Raw genomic sequence first — 22,827 nt, 5'->3', positions numbered from 1 at the left:
AGATACATCTGAGATTGGTAGCAGTTTATTTAGTATTAAATAATATTTATTCTAGCTGCTGGGTGCTCCAGCTGGGTGGGTGGGGCTGCAGCTTGATGGGCGGGGCTGCAGCTGGGTGGGCGGGGCTGCAGCTTGATGGGCGGGGCTGCAGCTGGGTGGGCAGTGCAGAGGGACACCGCCACTGCGAGGTGTCCAAGAAGTTGTGGGAAATAAAGACCGTCTTGGCAGAAATTGGGACAACAATTTAAAAAACCAATAAATAAAAGGAAATCCACCTCTTGTGTGTTTCATTAGCGTTGCATCACTTCTAGACCTCCAGCCTCCAGTCTTCGTCCCGCTCTGCTGGAATGAAGGACCAAAGCTACTTTTCATACTGACTGCTACATGCTGGCAGCAGACTGTCACCTTATTTAGCTGGATGGATTTATAACATGTAAGTTGTGTTTCACAATGACAGAACATATTTTAGTGTTGGGTTCTTATTAATATCATCTCCCTTTTTCCTGAACATCCTGTTTTTTCCCCCAAGCATGCATTCTTAGGAGACTTAATAAGGAATGTGCGTCTTTATTCATTTCTGCAAACAGCTTTAATATATCACATGTGGTGTGAAAGGTAATAGTGGATTGTGCACAAATGTCTTACATTTCACATCATTTCCTTGATTTTATTCTGTGCCGTTGGTGTCGCTGTTTCCCGTTTTTCTAGATTATGTACACCAGGGTCAGAGTTGATGGGGAGGTAGGAACAGTTTCCCGCCAAGTTTGATTTTAATAAATCCCAAAAGTTGACTATATTTGGTGTTTTTGTTCCTATGCAAGCTTGATAAATGAGGCCCCAGAACTCAAACCAGTAGAACAGCTTTGGGATGTGGTGAAAAGGGAGATTCTCATCATGGATGCAGCCGACAAACCTGCAGCAACTGTGTGATGCTGTCATGTCAATATGGAGCAAAACCTCTGAGGAATGTTTCCAGCACCTTGTTCAATCTTTGACACCAAGAATTAAGACAGTTTATGATAGAAAAAAGGGATCCAACCTCGTACTAACAAGGTGGACCTGATAAAGTAGCCGATGATTGTGTATTTTATTCATCCAGTAATTAAACATAAACTTATACAATAGTTTTTCTTTTGGGGGCTCAAATAAATGTTTCACTTGACTATCTTGCCTTGCTTTAACGGCTAGATGACACTTTTTACTTTTTTATTTCTAAAAGAAAAGGAGGACATCCTTTTTAAAATGGAGGCATAGGGGCAAGTGGTAAAGCCAAAGAGGGATGGGACTGGCCTAAATCAGACAGCAGGTGGCTAATATTTGTTGTTAGATGCCAGTTGCCCAAGAATATGATATGCGTGTCTATAACAGAGGTAAAAATGCAAAGTTAGCAAATGCTGGAGAACAATAAGAAAATAATTACAAGACTCTCCTTCACATGACCAAGACTTTACTTCACAGCTCATTGCCCAGCAACTCCACACAAACAACACATGGCCCAACAACCAGCACATGATTGCACTGAGTCCAAGCAGGCATAACTTCCTCTCATGGTTAACCCTGTTTTTTCTCATGCGTAAAAAACAAGCATAGTGTCAACACACTGGAACAGAAGGCTAAATACTTAATTTACACTTTGCTTGGCAAGATAAAAAATAAAGATGTCTTTATGGGAAATGATTCTATTATGTACAATTCAGAGCATAAACAAAATAAAACACTCAGGAAATAGAATAATTAAAGCATGCCCATTATCACACCATGAGGAGGAGACGAGTGGCCGAGCAATTAATTTTGCGTTCACATTTAATCCTTCTGTTTATCCAGGGTCATACTGAGTGCAGGATATGGTTAGGAATCTCTTATTATCTCAACACAGTGGGGCATTCAAACCAGTCCAATTTAATTTGTTCATGGCCAATATAAAAGCGATAACTATATCAAATAATTCAATATAGTTTTCCCTCTACACATTCCATACATTTGTGATGTACATTTCCATGCAATGTGAACCAAGCAGAGTATTGTTGATAGAAGAGTAGCATTGTTTAGGAAAGCTGGGAGTACTGTGTTAGGTGAGTGTATCTGAAAACTAACTCATTTGAAGCCATGACTCTCAGCTCAAGGAAGCAGTTAAATTAGGTATCGACCAGGGAGCAGCAGACATATCCATAGCACCATGGCAGCAACGCTCCTGTTTGACAGTCAGGATTACTGGAAGCCCATTAAGAAAGGATCAGTTAACTATCCTTGGAAAATATAAGCTGTCTGTTTACATTTAATGAATTGATGGAGGTCATTGTAACATCACAGTCTATTATTAAGTCAGGTGAAAACCTTTGAGGCGTAGCTTGTTCAAAGACTGATTACACACCAACGCATCTCTGATATGAGTCTCTTTGTATTATCTAGCGGGCACCGACTTCTCCCTGGTATTTGATTTTCCCTTAGCTACTGGTTTCAGCCTGGTCCTGGAGGTCGAAGTGGCAGAAGACTGCACGGTGGCTTCCTGCGAGGCGCTGCGCCGCATGGTTGTTGTAGTCCTGGGTGGTAGCATGGGGACAGTAGGGGCTCGAACCGAGAGGGGCTGTCTGGACGGGCATACTCTCTGAGGGGAGGGGCTGTCGGTCCTGCAGTGGGTGGAGCTAAGGCTGCGTCGGGTTGCAAACAGGACATTAAGAGGCATTCGAGGACTGCCGGGCGGGGCAGCTAAAGGGCGGGGACAGGAAGAGGAGGACCTGGGTGAGACTGGCTTGGAATTCCGTTGGCCGCTGAGAGTGCGTATTCCAGTTTTCTGATTTCTGTGGATAGAAGAGCACACTGATGTTATTTCCTTAAAGTCGTTTAATCAAAAGGTTTCTAAGTTACAATAAAATGGAAAAACTATGTCATACCCATTAATGACGGATGACGCTCCTTTGGTACTGTGGGACTCTGGTAAGGACAGAGGAGAGGGGCCAGCAGCAGCAAGTCCTCCTGGAGATCTTTTTATGGGAGTGACAGGTCTGGGGATCTTGCTCCTGCACTCCTTTGAGCCTTGCTCTTCAGTCGTTTTGAGACGAGAACTCCTCTTGGACTCGTCCGAGGTATGCATGTCCTCCTCTGAGCCGGTAGTGGATAAAGTTTCAGATGCTCTCCGGCGCTCATCATCCCCAGAGGACAATGATGATGATGTCCCAGAAAGCATTCTCCTCCTCATCCAGCGACCTTGTTGCTTCTGGACCAGCATACGTGCCAAGTCCAGCTGCCTCGCTCGCTGCTGAAGCCGAGCCCTGGCAGAGAGAGAAGAGGACTGTTCTGAGCCTGAGTCCTCTTCAGATATGAGTACTGGGATCCGGCTTCGGATTTTGGGCTTGATGGCAGCTGGTAGCTCTGATCCCACTGCCTGAAGCTTGACAGCTTCCTCACTTGAGGATGGCTGTTTCTTAGGTTCCTGTGATAGATCTTTATGTTCAGAAACTGGTAAGCTGGCTTCTGGGACAATCTCCAAAGACTGAGCCTGGACAGCTGATGGACCATTTTCAGTTTTGGATTGTTTGTCAGCTGTGGTAGCTATGACTGGCACAGGGTCCTCTGGAGACTGTTTTGTCACTAGTGATCCCTCCTGGTCATGCTTGTCAACCTCTACAGTAGATTCCTTTATAATGACAAAGACTTCCCGGTCACTGTCCTTAGCAGAGTGACCATTTGAAGACATGACATTGAGGTGTGATGTCTCTGCAATGTGGATAAAAGTGCGCTCAACTTTGGTAAAGGGAGGTGATGCAGGAGCAATGGGAGGTGGGGGTTTCAGGTCTGATCTGAGAGCTGGAGACAAGCGGCCAGTCTCAGAGGGTTCAGGCTGAATCGCCTCCCCGACAAGGAGGCGGTCGTTTCGGGAATTTGGAGCAGACGGTGTGGCCAACTCAGCCTCAAGACCGTGATCTCCACCAGAGGGAGACTTGCGAGTATCTCCAGGTGAGAAAAGAACAAGGGTTTTTGATGCATCCTCCAGATCTGGGTCAGCATCAGCAACTGAGGCATGCTCCCTCTGGCCTCTCTGGTCCTCGGCCATGAGTGTCGAGGGCGCAGCGTCCTGACTACGTTCTGTGCTTTTCTGACTGGCCTCGCTGTTGGATTCACTCTTTGTAACATCGTCATCTTTTGGCCCTGGAGGTTCTGGTTCCTCTTTATCTGGTGTGGCAAAGCTTCGGCGCTGAGGCAATGTACCAGTCAACATGACAGTGAGGAAGTCAGCCCTCTTGGCCTGCAGCTGAGGAAGGATGTGGAAATGCTCCTTCTCGTCACCCTGGCCCTTCGTTCGATAGTCTGGAGAGGACGGCGATGGGATACTCTGCTCTGTGGGGGACAACCCCTGGAAAGAAAGCAAAAAACATTTAATTACGACGGAGTCAACTTCAAACAAAACTTTGGATGAAAACCACATGGGAAAGAGTTGTGCTGATGAAGCCACTGCAGCTTAGGAGTATCACAAAACACAAACACTATCACAACCAACATATAGAGGTAAAGAAATCAAGGTGGTGGAAGAATAGAACTGGTATTTTGTGGACATAATCACACACACACACACACACACACACACACACACACACACACACACACACACACACACACACACACACACACACACACACACACACACACACATATTTAAGGACAGCTTTAACATAACCAAAAAATTGATGGACAAACAAATACTCATATATTAGGAATAAATTTACTAATATATTTTTGTTGCCTCCCGTGTCTCAAGGTCTCATTTTGTAGTGACTAGTATATAAAGCCTAACCTAACCAACATTAACAGAGGTGCAAAGGTATCATAATCCCATAAAGGAAAAAGGCTTGAAAATATACAGCATTGTGCATAAATTTTGAGTGCCATCAACCACAGACCACCATTAAAAACCTGAGGTGCCCCAACTGGTAGACGTTGAGAACATTTTGGAGACCTCACCTAAACGCTCTACCAAAACCTCTCTCATTTAATCATCAGGCACAATGAAAAAGCCTAAAACCTTTTTCATTTATGCCATGTGCCGTATTCGTTTATTCTTCACCTGTAACACATATACTGGCATGAACAATACAATTTGTATGCAAATGTACTCATTTATGATGGATATGAAATTTTTGAACAGAGGCCAAAAAGGGTTAAATAAATAGCATGCCATTTTGGGTGTTCATTTTTCTTTTTAGCATGAATGTAGCATTCATCAGTTATTGTGCTAACAGTCCCATTGTCAGCAAGAAAGATAGTCTGTGATTAATATATTCGACCCCAGAACCATTTTATTGTCATTTTGGTTGTACACAAGCTTTTCAAGATTGTCTAGATTACATACATTGATATAAAAGGCACAAAAAATGCATTTCAGAGTTTATCCATAGACAGCACGCAGTCTGATTTCAGCTGATTTTCAAGTGTTTCCCTTCATAAAGATTTAACAGAAAGCCTGTACATACATAGTAAACCCCGATAATTATCATGCTATTAGCGATTAACTGCAACCTAACTGCTTTCTACATCTCTGTATCTATGTACACAGTAATCATTTGGATTTTACAAAAAGTTTAAAATACATGCTTCACCTGTAAATTATACAAGCAGTACTGTACAATCATAGAGTGATAGAAAAAATGCTTCCATGTTTTGTACAAGTGAAAGACACTCACGGATCATCACATTAAACAGTGTGAGATCTTCAGTTCCCTTTTCCCTTTACTTTTATTTATTTATTTTTTGTCCACAAAGTTTGATGAGAACTGTTTACCTTGTAGGCTAGCTTAGCACAAAGACAGCTCCATCCAGGCTGATAGATCTCTCATAGTGGAAGGGATTTCTTAAAATATCTTAATTTTCCTTTAGGAATTAGGGGGGGAAAGGAGTGGTTTTATGTGACAGAGTCATTTAATGTGACTGATGTGATTACTAACCTGGTGAATGTGGCTTACAGTCAAAACAAAACTAGCATGGACACAGTGTTCACCTAAAGACAAGACTCTCTCTAGAGACCCATTATTTATACACAGACACACAATCTCTACAATATCACCCTGTTATTCCATAAAGATCAACATGAACCTATCAAATATGCAGTAACATGTATTTCTGCTTGGAGCACAATAATACAAATGTTGTTTGAAGCATGAGGTATAAATATTCAGTTATAGGATCTGAAAACAGATTCATCTATCACAAAGTGCTCACGAAGTTTTGTTTCTTTAGGGTTGAAAATGTAAATTTGTCATTGAAAAAAAGTTCAATATTGTGACTTTTCAGGGTCTTAGAAAATAGCGCTATAACTACAGAGAAGTACAGCAGCTAATCAGCACATCTAAATACTGCCTTTCTACAAACCAGCAAATTCCTGGATTTATTTAAACCACTTCACAGTTTTAAATAGCAAACGTAGATTTAATATGTTTGTTTAAATAAGTTATTGTTCAGTTTGCACAGCTTAAATGAACAGAGATTTGACCAACACAACACTCCAAACAAAATTAAATAAAACAAATGCAAAGTAAATAAATATTCTAATTAAATATTTTGGCAGGTTTGGCAAATACAGTATCTCACAGAAGTGAGTACACCCCTCGCATTTCTGCAAATATTTCATAATATCTTTACATGGGAGAACACTATAGAAATGAAACTTGGATATACAGAACACCAAACTATAAAAACTAAACTCTGATATTCTGTATGTCAAAGTTTAGTTTCTATAGTGAGATACTGTATGTTTGTTTATACTCATTTGATTCATTTAATAAGCTTTTGCTAAAATTCAAAAGCCTCTGAAACTTAATTTTGTTTGGAGTGTAATGTCATCCTCGCATATATTTTCAATAATTTATAGATGTAGAAGTTTAATTGAGAGTTCCAGCCTTTAATAAGTGTCTTTTGTTTCTTATTGTTTTTATTTTCCTGTTTTTTTGTTAAGTCTTAAACTTCATATCGACTAAAACAAATGAATGAAAGTTAGAAACACTCAAAATGCACTTTTTAATGGGGCCATTAACCTGCAAACAGTTTTGAGTCATGTACAACCCGGAAGAAACACTTCCAATATTTATGGTGGTACAATTTGTGTAACAGCATTTAAAAAAAGTTCACATTGGTACATTGGTTTGCTACAGTCTGTCTCTGCAACGAAGCAGACACGTTTTCATCCGTCAGGACTGATGGGACGGTTGTTGTAGTGGCAAAAAATTAGATTAAAACAAAACAAAACAGAAAAAATAAAATAAATTAGGAGACACTGAATATGAAATGTGAGGAGAAAACCTGTGATACTTTACACTCTAATCTATCTCAGGTTCTTCCACTAAAAAACTAAACACTGTAATTCACAATAACGCTGCGGTAGAAAAAAGATGAAATTGGATGCCACTTTTTGTCCTTTGTCCCAAGTTCTCAACAGTTCTGATCCGTGAGTATCCCCTAAAGTAGCACTATGAATTATTTACAAAAAAAAGAAGAAAAATCACAGACCTCTTTCACTTAGAGGTTTATATTCACTTTGTTCTCGTTGTAATTACAGTACAGTGCTGATTTTAGTGATTATACAGTCAGAGGTGTGTGTCATACAAACAGTAGATCTCATGCAAAGAGTGGTGACAGTCATCAGTCTTTTGATAAGACATAAATGCTGCAGATCACCTTTTTAATCTAGGTGTTTGTCAGCAGATGAAGCACGCTGGGAGCTTTCTGCAGCCTGTTAGTATCTGAACGTGTCCCTGCCTTCCCGGCAGTGCAGGACCAAACATTGACATGTATCAGTGACAATCTTGTACAGGAGGTGAATCATTTTGCCAAGGAGCAAAATAAAATCAAGTTAGCAGCTGGTCCACTTAATACATTCTGTAAGTGGTTGTACTGTAACACTATGCAAAATATAAAATGGGCGGGGCCTCCTGAACTCGGCGTGAAGCAGCATGAAAACAAACCAAGGCTGCTTCCTCGTCAGGAGAGAGGATGCCTCATGTACAAGCGCAATGAATCAGCAAGTGGTGCATATTTAAGTAGTGTAGCCCTTTTACGCACTAAGAAAGCAACAGTTTGGATTTCATTGCACTAAACAGATATTTTAGTCTCTTTTTGGACTTTTCAACACAACTTGCTCTCTGGAGAAAGTCACAGCAGCATTCCACCGACCCGCTGCTTTGGGGTGATGCTAGCAGCGGTCACACGTTCAATAAAACTTTACTACTTTTCAATTTTTTTTCTATTTTTTGGGGGATTATAATAAGAGAAAAGCATACATGTTTTTCGTGCTATTGGTTTTGTCATCCATCCCATCTCTTTCAAATAGATGCAAAGTATCATAGAAAAATCTAAACCTTTTTACCACTGTTTCAGGGAACATATTGAATGTAGAACTGAAACACAATCCAGCCAAAGAATTCCTCTCAGTCAGTGACAGCAAGTGCTCTTTTAAAACGTTTTTGGGTCCTTGATGGTTTTTTGGAACCGAATCTGAAGGGTTGTCATGCTTATAAATAAGAACACAGTTATAATTATGGACTTTTCAGGGTTAAAATCACAGATTTCTACAGTCCAGTGTTTTGTTAAGCCGTCTTCCCACCCTGGATTCCTCCTTCTGTGGTGTCCCGGTTAACAAAACCAGGCTTTATAACAATTCAGTCCCTCTAGGATTTCGTGGCTTTTTTTGTGATTGCTGTGACCTAAAATCCTTGATTTTGCAGCAGTTTTTGTGAAATTTTATGGCAAAAGTTGCAAGGTTTTTCTAAGTGTTTTATTATGTGCAAAACACCTCAAATTTATGTAAAATAAGCTATTAAAGCAACCTCTACATTCTTTATTGAAATAAGCACACTGTACAAAAAACTTGCCAATATTCTTATTTGTTTGGCATTTACAGCAGGTCTGGATGATATTGACTCTTCATGGTGATTTTCTTTATCTGTTGGTGCATTTCAGACCTTCTCTGGCGGTGTTTTGTGGTACAAAAATGTTTGAGTTGATAACTTTTGTTTATCTTCCACCGCAATGTTGCCATGGTACAAAACAGCTTATTATGGTCAACACTAGGAAAGCGTTTTCAGGCTCTAGGACCTTTATTAGAGAGGGAAAATGGGTCAGAGAGAGAAGCCGTGACATGCAGCAACCAACCACCAGTCGGGATTCGAAGCTGCTCTGGCTGCTTCAAGGAGCTGGGGTCTCTGTATGCAAGACGGTTCGTAAATCAAAGCAAAACCCCTTCCTGAATACTGGGAAAGTGCCATGCACTATTTCAGATGCCACATGCGACACATTTATCCTGCACATGTCTGCATGTAAATAATCACAACGGGGACGTAAATTTGATGACGTATGTGTTTCAGGTAATGCAGATAATTGCTGAGATTTGCCAAAGTTACATTAAAGTTGTGGTGATTGGACAAAAAACCAAGAACGTGCAAAATTTCCAAGGATTGGCTGAATTTGCGTTAATCCCAACGTCACAATTTCCTGTAGGGACTGATCCTTTGTTGGCAGCCAACAAGATCTTTCAATAGGAAAATGGTTTTGTTTTGCTTTGCAGGGTTGAACTGGTTGATCGTCTTAAGCAACTGTTTGTGGGATTTTGTTTCATATCAGCGGCTGACAAGACGGTTTCCCAGAATCTACCAAGATTTAGAATTTTCACATCTGGAAGACGTATTAAAACCAATAAAAAAAACACATTTTCCTGTTTGTTTTCCTTTAATCAACACCACACACACATGCATTCAAACAAACTGCATGGCTTCATGGCGTCACTGTTGCTAACAGTAAAGTTATATTCTCCCACTGTTTTTCAAAGGGGGGAAAGTTGCCCTTTAAATTGTGCAAATAAAAATCACACAGCTCTACTGGAGCTATGGGATCAAACTGTGTAATTTAGCACAGTGATAGCTCTCCTTGTCAAAAACTTCCATCAGATTAATTACCTACCTACCAGGCAGTCACTGATCATGTTTTATGTTGTCAGTTTTTTTCTGAAACGTCTCCCCTGAACTAACTTTGGGATTGAGTTCAAGGATGCTTCAGGTCTCAGTAAATTCTCATAGGAAAACAAAAGAAAACCCATCTAAAAACTGATGGTGTGATTTAAATATATGTTCGAAGAACATGCAAACCACCACATTGCCAACTTCAGAAGTCTGTTTTTTTTCCTTACAATAGCCCCTATTTTCTTTATTGCATCAGCATTTTGCATTCATATATTGAGAGCCTTGGCCCTGACCCAGTCCCATAGTCTGGCCTACTCAGTGATAAAGTGCAAAAGTAAAGTTCAGTGGTTAGAAAACAGTGATGGAAAAGGAAGCACGATGGAAGTGAGTTGTAACACAAACACAGCTGTTAAAGCCATGCAGGTCAATCTCACGAGGACCACTGCAAAAAAAAAAAGAAGAACTAAACAGTACGACACTCACAGCCATTCACACCAGAACCAGAGCGTAAACCTTCAAACTGAGAAACTATAAAGTCAAAAATCTTCACGGAGTATGTTATAGTATCTGCAGCAACGTACAACCAACAGGAAACGCTTCTGATTTCATTTCAATTAACAAAGAGCGGATGAAACAGGATAGACTGTCACCTGGAAGACCTTGATTAAAACACTACAGAAAAATATGATTTTGTGCACATTTCATGGATACTGAATATATCCAGCAATCTCATATCAGCCTCTGTAGCTTTGACTCACTGGCTTTTTTTTTACATTTTTTTTAAGCAAGTTGACTAATTTGAGCTTTTTAAGAACATAAGAAGTGATAGTTGTTGTCATCTTTCAGTATTACTTATTATTTTTTTTTCAGGTTAAATCAGGAAACAAATTTGGAGAAGAAAGTTAAGAACTATCCTGCATGAAATCCCGATTTCATTAACAGGCTAAAAGAAGCTAAGCACGAACATGACCAAGATTTACAAGACGGCAAATTAGCATGATTGCAAAACATAAAGAGCACCTATGACAGGAGAGTCCCATTCTGTGGGTGGCATCCTAGAATATACAAGCACTGACACAGTCTGGTAATTTCAGTAAAGACTAGGGGGTGTAACAATACATCAATTCATCCATTTAATGACCAACCATACAACGGCATCGATCCAAATAGAAAATATTAATCAAACATGGATAGGCCTATTTTAAGATGTGCTTAGTAAAAAAGTGTAATTGTTTCCATTTTCTTTGTTCTGACACTAAAATGTCTTATTCTAATTTGGTTAGATATCTAAAGGTGTGGTTGTCTAACTACAATAAAGTCAATAAAGACTTTACAGACTCACAACAGTCTGACTACCACTTAATTATGATGTCCCATCTTGTTTGAATTCTTCCTTGTGTTCTTTTTCTCTGATGTATGTCGCTTTGGGTAAAAGCGTCTGTAGAATAAATGACTGTAGAATAGAATAGAATAGTAGAAAGTCAGATTTTACTACCTTATTAAAAAGTTCTTTAAAAATAAACTGATTGGGTGCAGGAATAAAATAACATTTTGATATCTAAGTAGAGTTTTTTGGTAATTTGACACGACTAGATGTGATTGTATTTAATCAGCATGTAAAATGGTCTCATTTCGATTGCTGGCTTGATATCGTTATCGTGTTGTGGAAGAATTTGTGATAATGCCAAATATCAAATTGTTATCCAATGAATGGATATAATATTGTATTATGGTCAAACTTGTGATTTACACCCCCAGTAATGACTAAAGCAATCTACCAGCAGCCATGCAAGTCAGCATACAATCATAAACAAGAAGACCTTTTACTAATCAGGAGCCTGTAAATTACTGAAGACTCACACACAGTTGTTTTTTTTTCCTGCTACTAGGGACAGTCACAAGACTACACAAACCTGAACCCCATTTCCTCCTCAGTTAAAATATTTAAGTGAAGTAGAGTTATTTTTTTCCCAGTTGTAGCAAAACAACAACTGGGGAAACCTTTTAAGGCCCATTTATGCTCGACGCAGATCCGTCCGTCTCCTGCATCAGTTATTGTACTTTGGTCCGTATTCAGGGAGCTAAACTATCCGTCGCTTGAAGCTGAAGACGGAGCAATACCACCGAAAATTGCAGGGGCAGCGCTGAGCAGAATAGCTGAAATGCGACCAGCGAACAAACCAGAAGAAGAAGAGAATCACGAGTGAACAAAAAAGCAGAAGAATGAAGACGAGCACAACTGTAGACATTGTGAAAGATTATATGCAAATGTTTTGGGCGTGTTGGGCAGTTGGAAACAAGTTTATAGCGACGCATTACCGCCGCCAAACGGTGTCTGAAACTGACGTTAGATCGCAGGAGTAAACTCTGAACTTAGAACTGGCCACTAGTGGAAGAGTTGACTTAACAACCATGGCAACTCAAATCATGCATGGAAGTATGAGGACGGAGACGTATGACAAAGTTTGAAACGGGCGTCGCTATTTACATACGTAAGGGAGCATAAATGGACCTTTAGACTCACCAAATACTACACCATTACTGAAAGTCCACTGTCCACCCCGGGACATCTGCAAACAGCTATTATTTCAGATGGTGAAGGCAACATAAAGCTGCTGGTGCATCACTGTCTCCTCTCTTTTGGGTAACATTAAACCAGTATACCTCTGCATTCAAGGTAGATGATATCTTAGTGACATCTCCATCCAAACAAAACTTTTTTTTCTTTTTTAAACAAAACCTAGTTTGCAACAGCTGCGAAGCTTTAGTAAATCTGGGCCTAAAACCAGGCTAGAAGCTTCAAGTAAAAGCAGGATCAGCGTGTTAACATCTTCACATAAACAATGCTACAACATCATGCTCATGTTTAGCAGGAGCAACATTTACCACCTTTGTTTAGCCTGCTAGCATGCTGACGTTAGCTATTTTGATGTAAACACAAGGCCAGATAAATGTCATGAGAAGGAATTAGTACTTATTTGGTCAGAAAGCAAACAGGTGGAGAAATTCTATCTTTAACTGATGATGACATTTACAATTATAAAAACAAAATATATAAGTAAAAAAATAAATAAATAAAAGGTGGAAAAAATATAAAGACTGTAATAAAATTTTAAAAATATATAATTGAATATCAGATATGTTAATAATAAATAAAAATAAATGATAAATAATACAAAATAACTACATAGATAATAGTAAGTAAATAAAAATAAATAAATGACATGTAATTAAATAAAAGTATAAAAAATAAAAGAACACAAAATGGTAAATTTGCGACCACAGGAGTCAAGAGGTTAATATTAAACTTGGAGGCTCATAAGAGATATCACACACACACAAAACACACTCTCAAATACCACTTCATTCAGATATTTCACAAATACAACAAAGGTCGACCGAACCAAACCCTCTAATGAACCCTGTAACAGTCCATCATGCTGATATATTTCAGTGTTGACACACTGACTGATTTTTGACACTTCATGTAAGACCCTGAACTTGTTCCACGCACACACACATGCATCCATTCTGTTTCTACAGACTACAGACTTTCTTTGTTTTTCTTATACTCTTAAGGGATTTTAGGACTTTCAAGTAATAAGTCACCGCTATGAAGTCGTTTCCCTTCAGGGATCTTAAAAATTCATCTGAAGTGTAAAGACTGATCAGCATGATTCTGATTTTAATTAACCCGAAACGAAAGAGCTCAGCTTTAATCTGCTTCCTACTCTAAAGGTCTCTTGTCGGCCAACATTAAGAACGCAACAACACATAAAATGAATGCGTCTTTATCTTAAATTGTCTCAGTGTTCTTGCATGTTTGCCTCCAAAGATTGTGTTTTACTGTAAACTATGAGAATACAAGATATCACGCAGCAAAACCCCTAAAATAATTACTGTATGACAATGAATGTTGTCTCATTCGCTGTAATTCAGCAACAGCTTTCTACCTGCTTTGGGCTTTATTTGCTGACCCCTTATAGAAAGAAAAATTAATATCAAAAACTGATAAAAAAAAAAAGTCACATGGTGGCCCTTAACAGGTAAATATAAACAAACCAAATAACAAAATAAAAGTATAAAAGTAAAAGAAAAAAAACTAAACATGAAAACGTTCCAGTAAGAAAATGCTAAATGAATCCATGAAGGTCTACAACTGCTACTTTAAATAAAAAACTGTCCCTTTTGTGATTTATGGTTTTTGTGTATTTGCACAAAATATATTTGTAATTTTGTTGTTTTAATTTATTAGGCCTATTAAAATGTTAATAATCTTTACTGTCTATTTCTTTTCCGTTTACTTTTTTTGTTTGTTTTTTATTTTGTTTTTTGAAAAGCAGAAAAGTTATCATGGTGATGATATTTAATTTATAAATAATATATGAATTCAGTGAAATATTTTTCTTAAATTTAATGAAATGCCAATAAATCTTGTTTATTAGTATGTAATGTTTTTAAGTTGTTAAATTTCTGTATTTGTGAGATTTATTGTTTTACTTTAGGAACTTAGTTTACATCTACCGTTCTTTCAGAGAGTATTACTCCTAAAAGAGGTCAATGTTAAACCACTTTTTACAGTTTCAGAGACATTTTTCCTCACGTTAGTCTCTTCGAACAAAACATTTCACGTTGTGAGATTGAGGACACACTTCTCTGATCTCTGGTTTTGTGTGGGATGGATATTATGACGCGGTGGCGGCGGCGGCGTATTGCTCGGTGGGCAAGATGAATGGACCTTGGTGCAAAAACTGGATCGCTGGGACGGCCTGCATTCCTCGACGATCACTTCTTAATTTTAGCAGAAAAGATAAAAAATAATAAAAAAAGCACAAAAACTGTAAAGCTTAACAGTCTATTAGCAGCCCCACTCAGTTTCACGCGCGTCTTCTTCACAGAGACAAGAAACATCCAGTTTCAAATTATTTCCACAAGTCTGCCATGTAGGTGGCGTGTGCAACATCAAGTTTGTAGAGAGGCTCATTAGAGTTTATTGCATGAAAAATATTCCCCATCTTCAGCACTTCTCTTATGTGTCGATCCAGTTTGGAAATTTTTCTGTAGGGATACTGAAGTGTGACTGTGTGACGACGTGTTGACCAGCACAGTAAAACTCTTGTGTGCCAGTAATATGGCTTGTTTTGTGATCTGGCTTTCAGTGTGCTGTATTTATTATCTTTATTTAATTTGTGTGTACATTCATACATGTTGATGTTGATGCAGAGCTGGCCAGAGGTGTCAAACATGCCAAATCATTTATTATTTATTATTACCTTTATTTACTGGTAATTTAGAGATAAACTTCTCATTTCTAAAGTGTTCCCTGGTTTACTGGTGGTGCTCCTATGAAAAAGACAATTTTCTATGCTTTAGGGGCACTTTTACCCATATTTGGCATCCAAATGATTATGGATTAATCCAATGAGTAATATTAATTGTAGAATTGCTGCCCTCCTGGTTTCATGGTCCGTGAGCTACACAGTATGCAGTCTGCAAAAAGTAGCCCCAAAGCTGGTCTGACCAGCCCTGCATTTGTTTGTGTGTGTACATGTGTGTGTTTGTGTGTGTATCTATGGCTGTACACGTGTCTCCTGTATCAGTGCGTCACGTGTGTGTTTAAATGATCGTATGCGTGTTTCAGGTCCATCTCTCAGTCTTCTCAGCTGCTGTTCTTGTTCATGAGCTTTGCTAACATCTGTTGCAGCTGCACCCTCGACAGGGTCAGGACAGAGTGTCTGCTCCGAGGACTACCGGGCGTTGGCAGAGTGCCCGCATGCCGTCTCCGGCCCGAGGCAGTGGCGGTGGTGATGTGGGCGGGGCTGCTCTCAGCCGAGCGGCTCCTCTGGATGAAGCTGCTTCCTCCGTGGGGATACTGCTCTGTCTCCAGGGTGGAGGAGGAGAAGACATAGGAGGCCAGCCTCCTCAGCTGATTGGGCCGTGGTTGATGCCTGTCGTCGTCCAGCTGTAAACAGAGGAATCAGAGAGAAGGGGGGTGGTTAAGGATTTGAAACAAATTCTTTCACAGAGTTAATTTTTCTGTAGCTACATCCCAACACTCTGATTTGACTTCCTGCCCTCGTCTCCTCCCCGCCCCCATCAGACGTTAGATATGAGAGAACCGATTGGTGTTCTCACATATCTAAGGTCATCAGCTGATTGGGTGAAGGTCATGAGGGGAGGAGCCTGGGGAGAGAAGCCGAAGGGGTGTTGGTGTAAATCTGGCACTCTACAGTTACTTTTATCAAATTTTCATAAGAAGCTATATTTAGAAAAAGAAACAACAACAAAAAGAACAGTTGAGCCAATGAACTTATTAGCTGTGTGCGTTGCCAGATTAGCCAGACTAGCATCCCTACAATCTGGGAAAATGATGATGAAAATATTTCCCCCACAAAGAAGCACGTTAAAAGAACAAAAAGTCACCAGCATGAGCATTGCACATGTTCTACATCACTAGTCTACAACATGTCTGAGCCTTGGGAGGTTGAGCTTTTCATTTCTGAAGGAAAATTTACCACTGGAGATGCAAAAAGAAGCAGGTAACTTAAAAGAGAGATGGAGTCATCAAGCACACAAAACACAGACACACAACGGAGGGGATAAGGGGAGCAAACATGTCTGAACACAAGGAAAAGCAAGAGGAGTAACAGAAAGTGAGTGAAAGAACAGAGGTAAAGGACTATTCCTAAACTGTGCTTACCCCAAAACATCACTTTATTTCTTCTTGTGTTGTCCCAATGGCACTCTCGCTCTTTTCTCTGTCTCCTCAGGTGAGTCAAACTTGACATACTGTGTACTTTTAAAGCGATAGGTTGGGGGCAAAGGCATCAGTAGTTATGTGGAAGTGGAAAAGAATTGGAGAGGAGTAAAAAAAAGAAGAAAAAAAAAAAAAAGAGAATGGAAGTCCTCAATGGCTGGCAGCAGACGAGCTTGTTCTGGGCCCATTGTGACAACTGCCGCAAAAATCAAAGCAAACCGAAGCAGAGCTTGCTAAAATATTTAAATGGATTTGTGCACACGTTTTCGCACAGAAAAGGCTTTAAATGATAAGATATCACACTGCAAACGGAGTGAGAGATCAGCGATGGCGTTATGTTGTACGGCCTTTAAATAGAAGCCACCAAGGAGGACAAACCTGCCTAATTAGTAAATAAATGAGTGCATGAATAAATCAAATGGTCACATACATTTTTAATTTAACTTAAATGCAAAAACGGATCATGGAAAAACAAACAAAAGAGATACATCACACCCATGAAGAGATCCTGCTGAAGGAAAATAAAAATTGAAATACAAAGTAAAAATCAATGTGAAATTTATAGATTCCACATTCATTTTTGAAAGAGGTTAAATCTTGAGTTGGTAAGTCTGGTACCACCCCCTCCTTTTTCCTACAGCCCCAACAATCAGGACGCTTCCATGTGAAATTAAATAAGAAATATAGAAACCACACACACACACAAAATATTTATATTTTTCCATTAAATGATCTCTTGATTTTTTTTTTTTTTTATGATGAGATTCTGTGATTTCTTTTCTTCTCTTTTCTTTATTCTTCAGTATTTTTTTCCTTGGTTGATCAGGTTTGGTCCTCCGTTATAAAGCATTCATATTTAAAGACTGCTATTTTATTTCTTTATTAAGTTGTTTTGTTTCTTTATTTAAATTTGTTGTTTTTAGTTTTCAACATTTATAAATTTACTATTTATCTTTTAATAAGTGAGGCCCAGGAGTTTTGAAATTTTTATTTATTTATTTTATTGTTGTATTTTAGCCCACTGAGCAAATCGCTTTGCTTTGAATTTTTAAATTTCAAATTGTCCTTCCTACTGCGTCCAGCTGATATCCAGTCAAACATTTGGACACACTTACATGCTAGATTTAACGGGTGTGTCCACATATTTGACTGGTAATGCACGATTATTTATTAATGACTGAGAGAAATGATGAATATTTGTTTTTTAAATGGTCTTGTTATTCATATGAAACACGTTCATGAATGTTTGCAGTCTGAGTGGGGGTGTGTATCTATAACAAATATTTAGTCTCTGCTTTAAGGCAAGTTTTTTGTTTTTTATTGTGAGTCATCTTTGACTGAATCAATTTGTTGGATATTTAATGTCTTTTACTTTCAACAACCTACAATCAAAAGCTTTGTATTGTAACTGGCAATCATCAACTAGAAACAAGATATCTCTGACATTTCCCCCAAAACACCCAAACAAAAGAAGAAAAGAGCTGTCAATTAGCATTTGATCATAAATCACAAGACTAAATAATCCACAATGAAGCTAATCTGCAAACAGTGGAAGCAGACTGTGATATGACTTTTCACATTTCTCTTATACAAAATGACCAGTTTTACAGAAAAGCATAAAAATGAGGCCAATTAAAAATGTAAAGTGGTGTTTGACTTTTCCATCTACCAAATCTATAAGGATGATTTGCCCCCCACCAACCTCCCACTGCTGACACTGTCAATACAACCACTAATTACTTAATTCAATCTAATAAATGGTACAAGAAAATCTAACTCTTACCAAAGCAAATATTTAGCAGCACGTTGAGATTTTATATCTGCAACAATTCAACTGTCCAGGCAGTAAGAGGAGAAATGTCTCAACAAACGTCTTCATCAAGTAAAACCAACATCGCATTCAGAGACTCTTTATCACAGTCTGCTACGTTTGCATGGGGTTATTCAGTTATTCAACTAACTCTGAAACTGGTAATGATCATTTGCGAACCGCTGCATGTTTCCCCCGTCCCAGATTGCCCACGTTCCTGCCAAGGCTGCCGACTGTCACTGCGGCAGGAAAACACCAACATAAAGAGAGCGAGACAAGAAGACAACCAGAGCTCAAACGTTTATGCTTTTGGTCTTGAGTAACTTAAATAATGGGTAGTTCTGTTTGTTTTACTCTTTTTAATCAGGATTAAAAAGAGTTTTCCTCAAAGCTGTTTCTTAAATTCCTGGTGATGAAATATCATAACTGTTTAAAAAAGTTAAATGTTTGAGGCTACCAGTGATAGTCGTGTGCTGGATGAAAAATGTCATTTTAATTCAATCTGAGGGAGGTGGTGTTCTCACAGTGCTCCAAGGCCTTTTAACCCACACATGAAGCAAAATCAGAATTAGTTTCTGCATCTAGCTTCTGTGTGTGTGATCAAACTCACTGATCTCTTCTGCAGGTAAGACACCAACTATTCTACTATAGTATAGTATAGTATAGTATAGTATAGTATAGTATAGTATACAACTATAGTATGTCCTTCATAAATTCTCTTCTTAAATTCCTGGTGTTGCGAAAGGTTTTAGCATATTTTCATTTATACATCATCCTCACTTAGAATCACCAAAACCTGAATGTGTGTGTTAATGTGTGTGGACCGCTTAAAACCCAGTTATTAAACCATGCCACTTTGACTGTAATGTCTCAAGGAACACAGCAGAGCATCATCAACATCTTGACATGAAAATATCACGGCTGCAGGCCGCATCCAACAGGACATGGTGTACAGCTCTTCATTCACATCCATTCCCTCTGAATTAAAACAAAAAAATGATCCAATATGAAACCAATGGGAAAAACAAAGAAATGGAAAACAAAAAAACAAACAAAAACGCTGATCCAACAATAAGGTCAAGCCGGCAACACTGTTCCCAAAGCCAGACGCTTAAAACTGCTTTTTACAAGTCACAGGCAGTCGTGGAAGAGACAAACCATCAGCAGTTATTCAGGGTCGTTATTTTGCTGAAGGTGACAACAGTAACTAGATATCAAAGATGCTGAGCCTGTCTGACTGAATGGACTGTCACTTTACCTCAGTCTGACAGCTGAAACACATCAGCATTTAACAAAAGACAGTTATATCAAGTCCACTGACAGAGCTGTAACACATGAAGGTAAAAAATAAAGTTACTGTATTTCCCGTCAGCTTCACAGCTTCTAGCTTCCTGGCAGTAATATTTTCTGACCTGGGTTCTGAGTCCCATTTCATAACAAGCAGGGATCTGATGCCAATCACTCAGATCTTCACATTCTGCCAGATTAATCTGCAATCACACCAAATAAAAAAGCTTTGAACTGAATAAATCTGGCAGTGTGACGCTTTGTTTTCAGGCAGAAGCAGGACAGCTGTAATCTCTATGACAGAACAACTGTGGAAACAGTGCATCATTTCATTGTTTTCTTGAGGAGGAGAAAAATGCAACACTTACTGGTAAACCTACTTACTGGTTGCAAAAGAAGTTCAGCTTCTGTGGCAAAAAAAAAAATCTTCCAATGAAGATATAAAAAAAGCTTTTAAAAAGCTGGAGAGATATTATGGAAACAGAAGTACTTCACATTCTTCTTATTCTCTGATCCTCTTTGACATGTTGTAACCAGACATAGGAGAGTTACCCCCAGAAGGAGTTTGTTGACATTCTTAGTTTTTGCATGAATACAGAACTTCAGAGTTTAGTAACAACACTTAGTGGAGGCTTTGGGCAAAATTTCAGATGGTGGTGTTTTACAGAACGACTGCATGTGAGTGGTATTCAGTTTCTTAACAGTGCTGTCATGAAGCTGCAGACAAACTCCAGCAGGAGTCTGTCAGCTTTTTTTTAAAGGACAATTCCAGCGTTAGTCCAGATGCTTTGCTCATTTTCTCCAAAGACTGAACACTTAACCATGCACAGAAAGTAACTGTATGAAAACTGTTTACATTGCACGTTTTTGAACAGTCTGTTTGTTGGAAGCAAACTGAGACCTGATGGAAGAAAGAGAAGATAAAAACACGTCTTTCTGACTGTTGAATGAAATCTAGTAAGTGATCAGGAGGAGAGACAGGATGATAAGCCTAAAGGGGATGAGAAGGATTTGATAGTGGAAGACTGACATTTGCATTTGTCTATTTCTAAAAGGGAACTGTGCATAAAGTTTTGAGTCTACATAGCCTTGATGTACATTACTCTGCCAAGTTGGAGCAATGATGCAATCATGTATGAACAGCATAAAAACAGCTCTGACTATGTCAACTAAGATGCAGAAATACTGAGTCTATATGAAATCTAATTTCTGTTAATAATTGTCTTTTTGGTTTATAATTTGGTAACAGTTTGATAAAATGCTTCTCACTCAGTGACTGCTTTATCGATTCTTAAACTGAAGTAAAAAATCATTGACAGAGACTAAGAAAAAAGGTGTGGGGAATAAGAAAAACCTCTGATCATGCTGAGTTTGTCCTTTAAAATGCATGCTGGCAGGTGGAAATATGAGGCATGGTGGCTGCTGCACCTCTCTACCACACCATCCATCAGTCTACACGTCAGCTTTCCACACCACTCATCTGTCCACCTACATGCTGTCAGAGAGCTAAGCTCTCCTCTGGTTGGCTAGCTGGATCTTACCGGTCTTTGAGGTCCAGTCGGCTCCGACTCTCTCCGGCGAGGGCGTCCTGACGGCAGCGAGTGGCATGGCGACTGTGCGGGGCTCCCGCCACTCCTCCTTGACGCCTCCTCCTCGGTTAATGTTAGCATCCCCCGGCTGCTGTCCCGGGTGTGAGTCTTTGGACGGACCACCAGCTCTCCACCTGTTGGAATATTAAATGTTCACAAAGTTAAACTTTCTGAGGGTTGATACAGTCTCCACTTATAAGCTGTGTGATCCGTTTTTTAAGAAATATTTGTAATTTATAATTGGAGAGGACTGGAAGGATGGGTGAAAATGGAAAGCTAACACAAGGTAATTTTGTATGGGCTGTCGTCCATCTTTTCAATTTGGGCTAATCTTGAACTATATCATATATCCTGAGTACCTTTCAGGGTCAGCAGAATACCAATTTGTTTTATTTAGTTGGAGGACAAGCTACTGAATAAGAAAAGATCCTCTTTTTTCTGCAGTATGAGTGATTTATGCTGTTGCAGCTAAGACAATAAAAAGAAAGGAGACCCACTGATTGTAATGTAGTGTGACTCATTATTTGCATGAAACAAATAAACTTGAAAGACTTCAAAAGTACAACAACAACAGCAGGCATAAACCATGCAAGAAGAGATGTACAGGGACTGCAGTGCATCTGCCTGCAGTGTTTTAAAAGCAGCAGTCTACTAATTGCTCTGCAGAGGAGGTTGAAATGGTGATGATCAATACAGCGATAACGAACAAAGAGCTTCCTCTCTGACTTCATGTTTCACGGTGAGCATGCGTCTGATTCATTGATGGTGAACTGCAAAATGTGAAATGACATGACATGCATTTAGATTTCTTTCATTAATGCATTAATGAGAAAATCTTGCAGAAACATTTTTTTTTTTTTGGGAGGGATGAAGAGAATTATTTTGATGTCTGTACTCATTACAATCATTACAATCACTTATAAGATGACTCAACTTTCTGATCCTTTACTTTAAGATAAAATATTAGTTTATTTGCAAAATTCTCTATTTATTGCCAAAACATATAAAACTTATACAATTATACAAAGCCAAGAAAAGAAAACTAAGCTTAGCATAAAAAGTAAGGAAATGTGTGTTTGGTGAATTATTTCCTTGTTGTATTTCCTTTTTAAATGGCACCACATTTGTAAGGAAAATGCTTTATTTGCGGGATGAGCAGCAGAGTTGAGTATGCGGGGTGCACTTGTGAAAAACTTGCCAACCCTCTCTGCCAAAGCCAAACAGCTGATTCTACTATTATCTTTTTGATGTCATTTAATGGATTGGATGCTCAAAGACTGAAGATAGAAGACTTTTGGTAATTTAAGTTGGCACCATCCTAAAACTAGGTATTCCTAAAAAAATTTGAGCAAGGTGTTATAGTTCATTTAGGATCCTTCAAAAAGAGCAAGGTTCTTCATCAAACATGGCCCTTATTAACCCAAAGTACTTACAGAAAGTCACTTT

At 38.9% G+C, this 22,827-nt stretch overlaps 1 protein-coding gene and 2 long non-coding RNA genes across 4 annotated transcripts in view; all 3 read right to left on the bottom strand.

Moving 5' to 3' along the window:
* Positions 1–1,068: 1,068 nt before the first annotated feature.
* The window catches only part of ttbk1a (tau tubulin kinase 1a), a 55,224-nt gene continuing 33,465 nt past the window's right edge, over positions 1,069–22,827 (bottom strand). For both annotated transcript variants that reach the window (XM_041983220.1, XM_041983221.1), the window contains exons 14-16: positions 21,334–21,515; positions 2,892–4,351; positions 1,069–2,798 (exon numbers count right to left, since the gene is read on the bottom strand). In XM_041983220.1, the coding sequence (XP_041839154.1) occupies positions 2,402–2,798; positions 2,892–4,351; positions 21,334–21,515 (2,039 nt within the window). In that variant the 3' untranslated portion in view covers positions 1,069–2,401. The remainder of the gene's footprint in view (positions 2,799–2,891; positions 4,352–21,333; positions 21,516–22,827) is intronic.
* LOC121638462 lies at positions 5,268–6,528 on the bottom strand. The gene is made up of 2 exons (XR_006010024.1): positions 6,412–6,528; positions 5,268–6,348 (listed from the first exon to the last, which is right to left on the bottom strand). It is a non-coding gene; the product is annotated as an uncharacterized LOC121638462 (long non-coding RNA).
* Positions 6,992–11,330, bottom strand: LOC121638461. Its single transcript, XR_006010023.1, has 2 exons — positions 8,840–11,330; positions 6,992–8,776 (listed from the first exon to the last, which is right to left on the bottom strand). It is a non-coding gene; the product is annotated as an uncharacterized LOC121638461 (long non-coding RNA).

Source organism: Melanotaenia boesemani, chromosome 4, assembly GCF_017639745.1.
Source record: "Melanotaenia boesemani isolate fMelBoe1 chromosome 4, fMelBoe1.pri, whole genome shotgun sequence".
Taxonomy (NCBI): Eukaryota; Metazoa; Chordata; class Actinopteri; order Atheriniformes; family Melanotaeniidae; genus Melanotaenia; species Melanotaenia boesemani.
The sequence above is the reverse complement of the archived record's forward strand: the minus strand, read 5'-3'. Positions and strand labels throughout refer to the sequence as shown.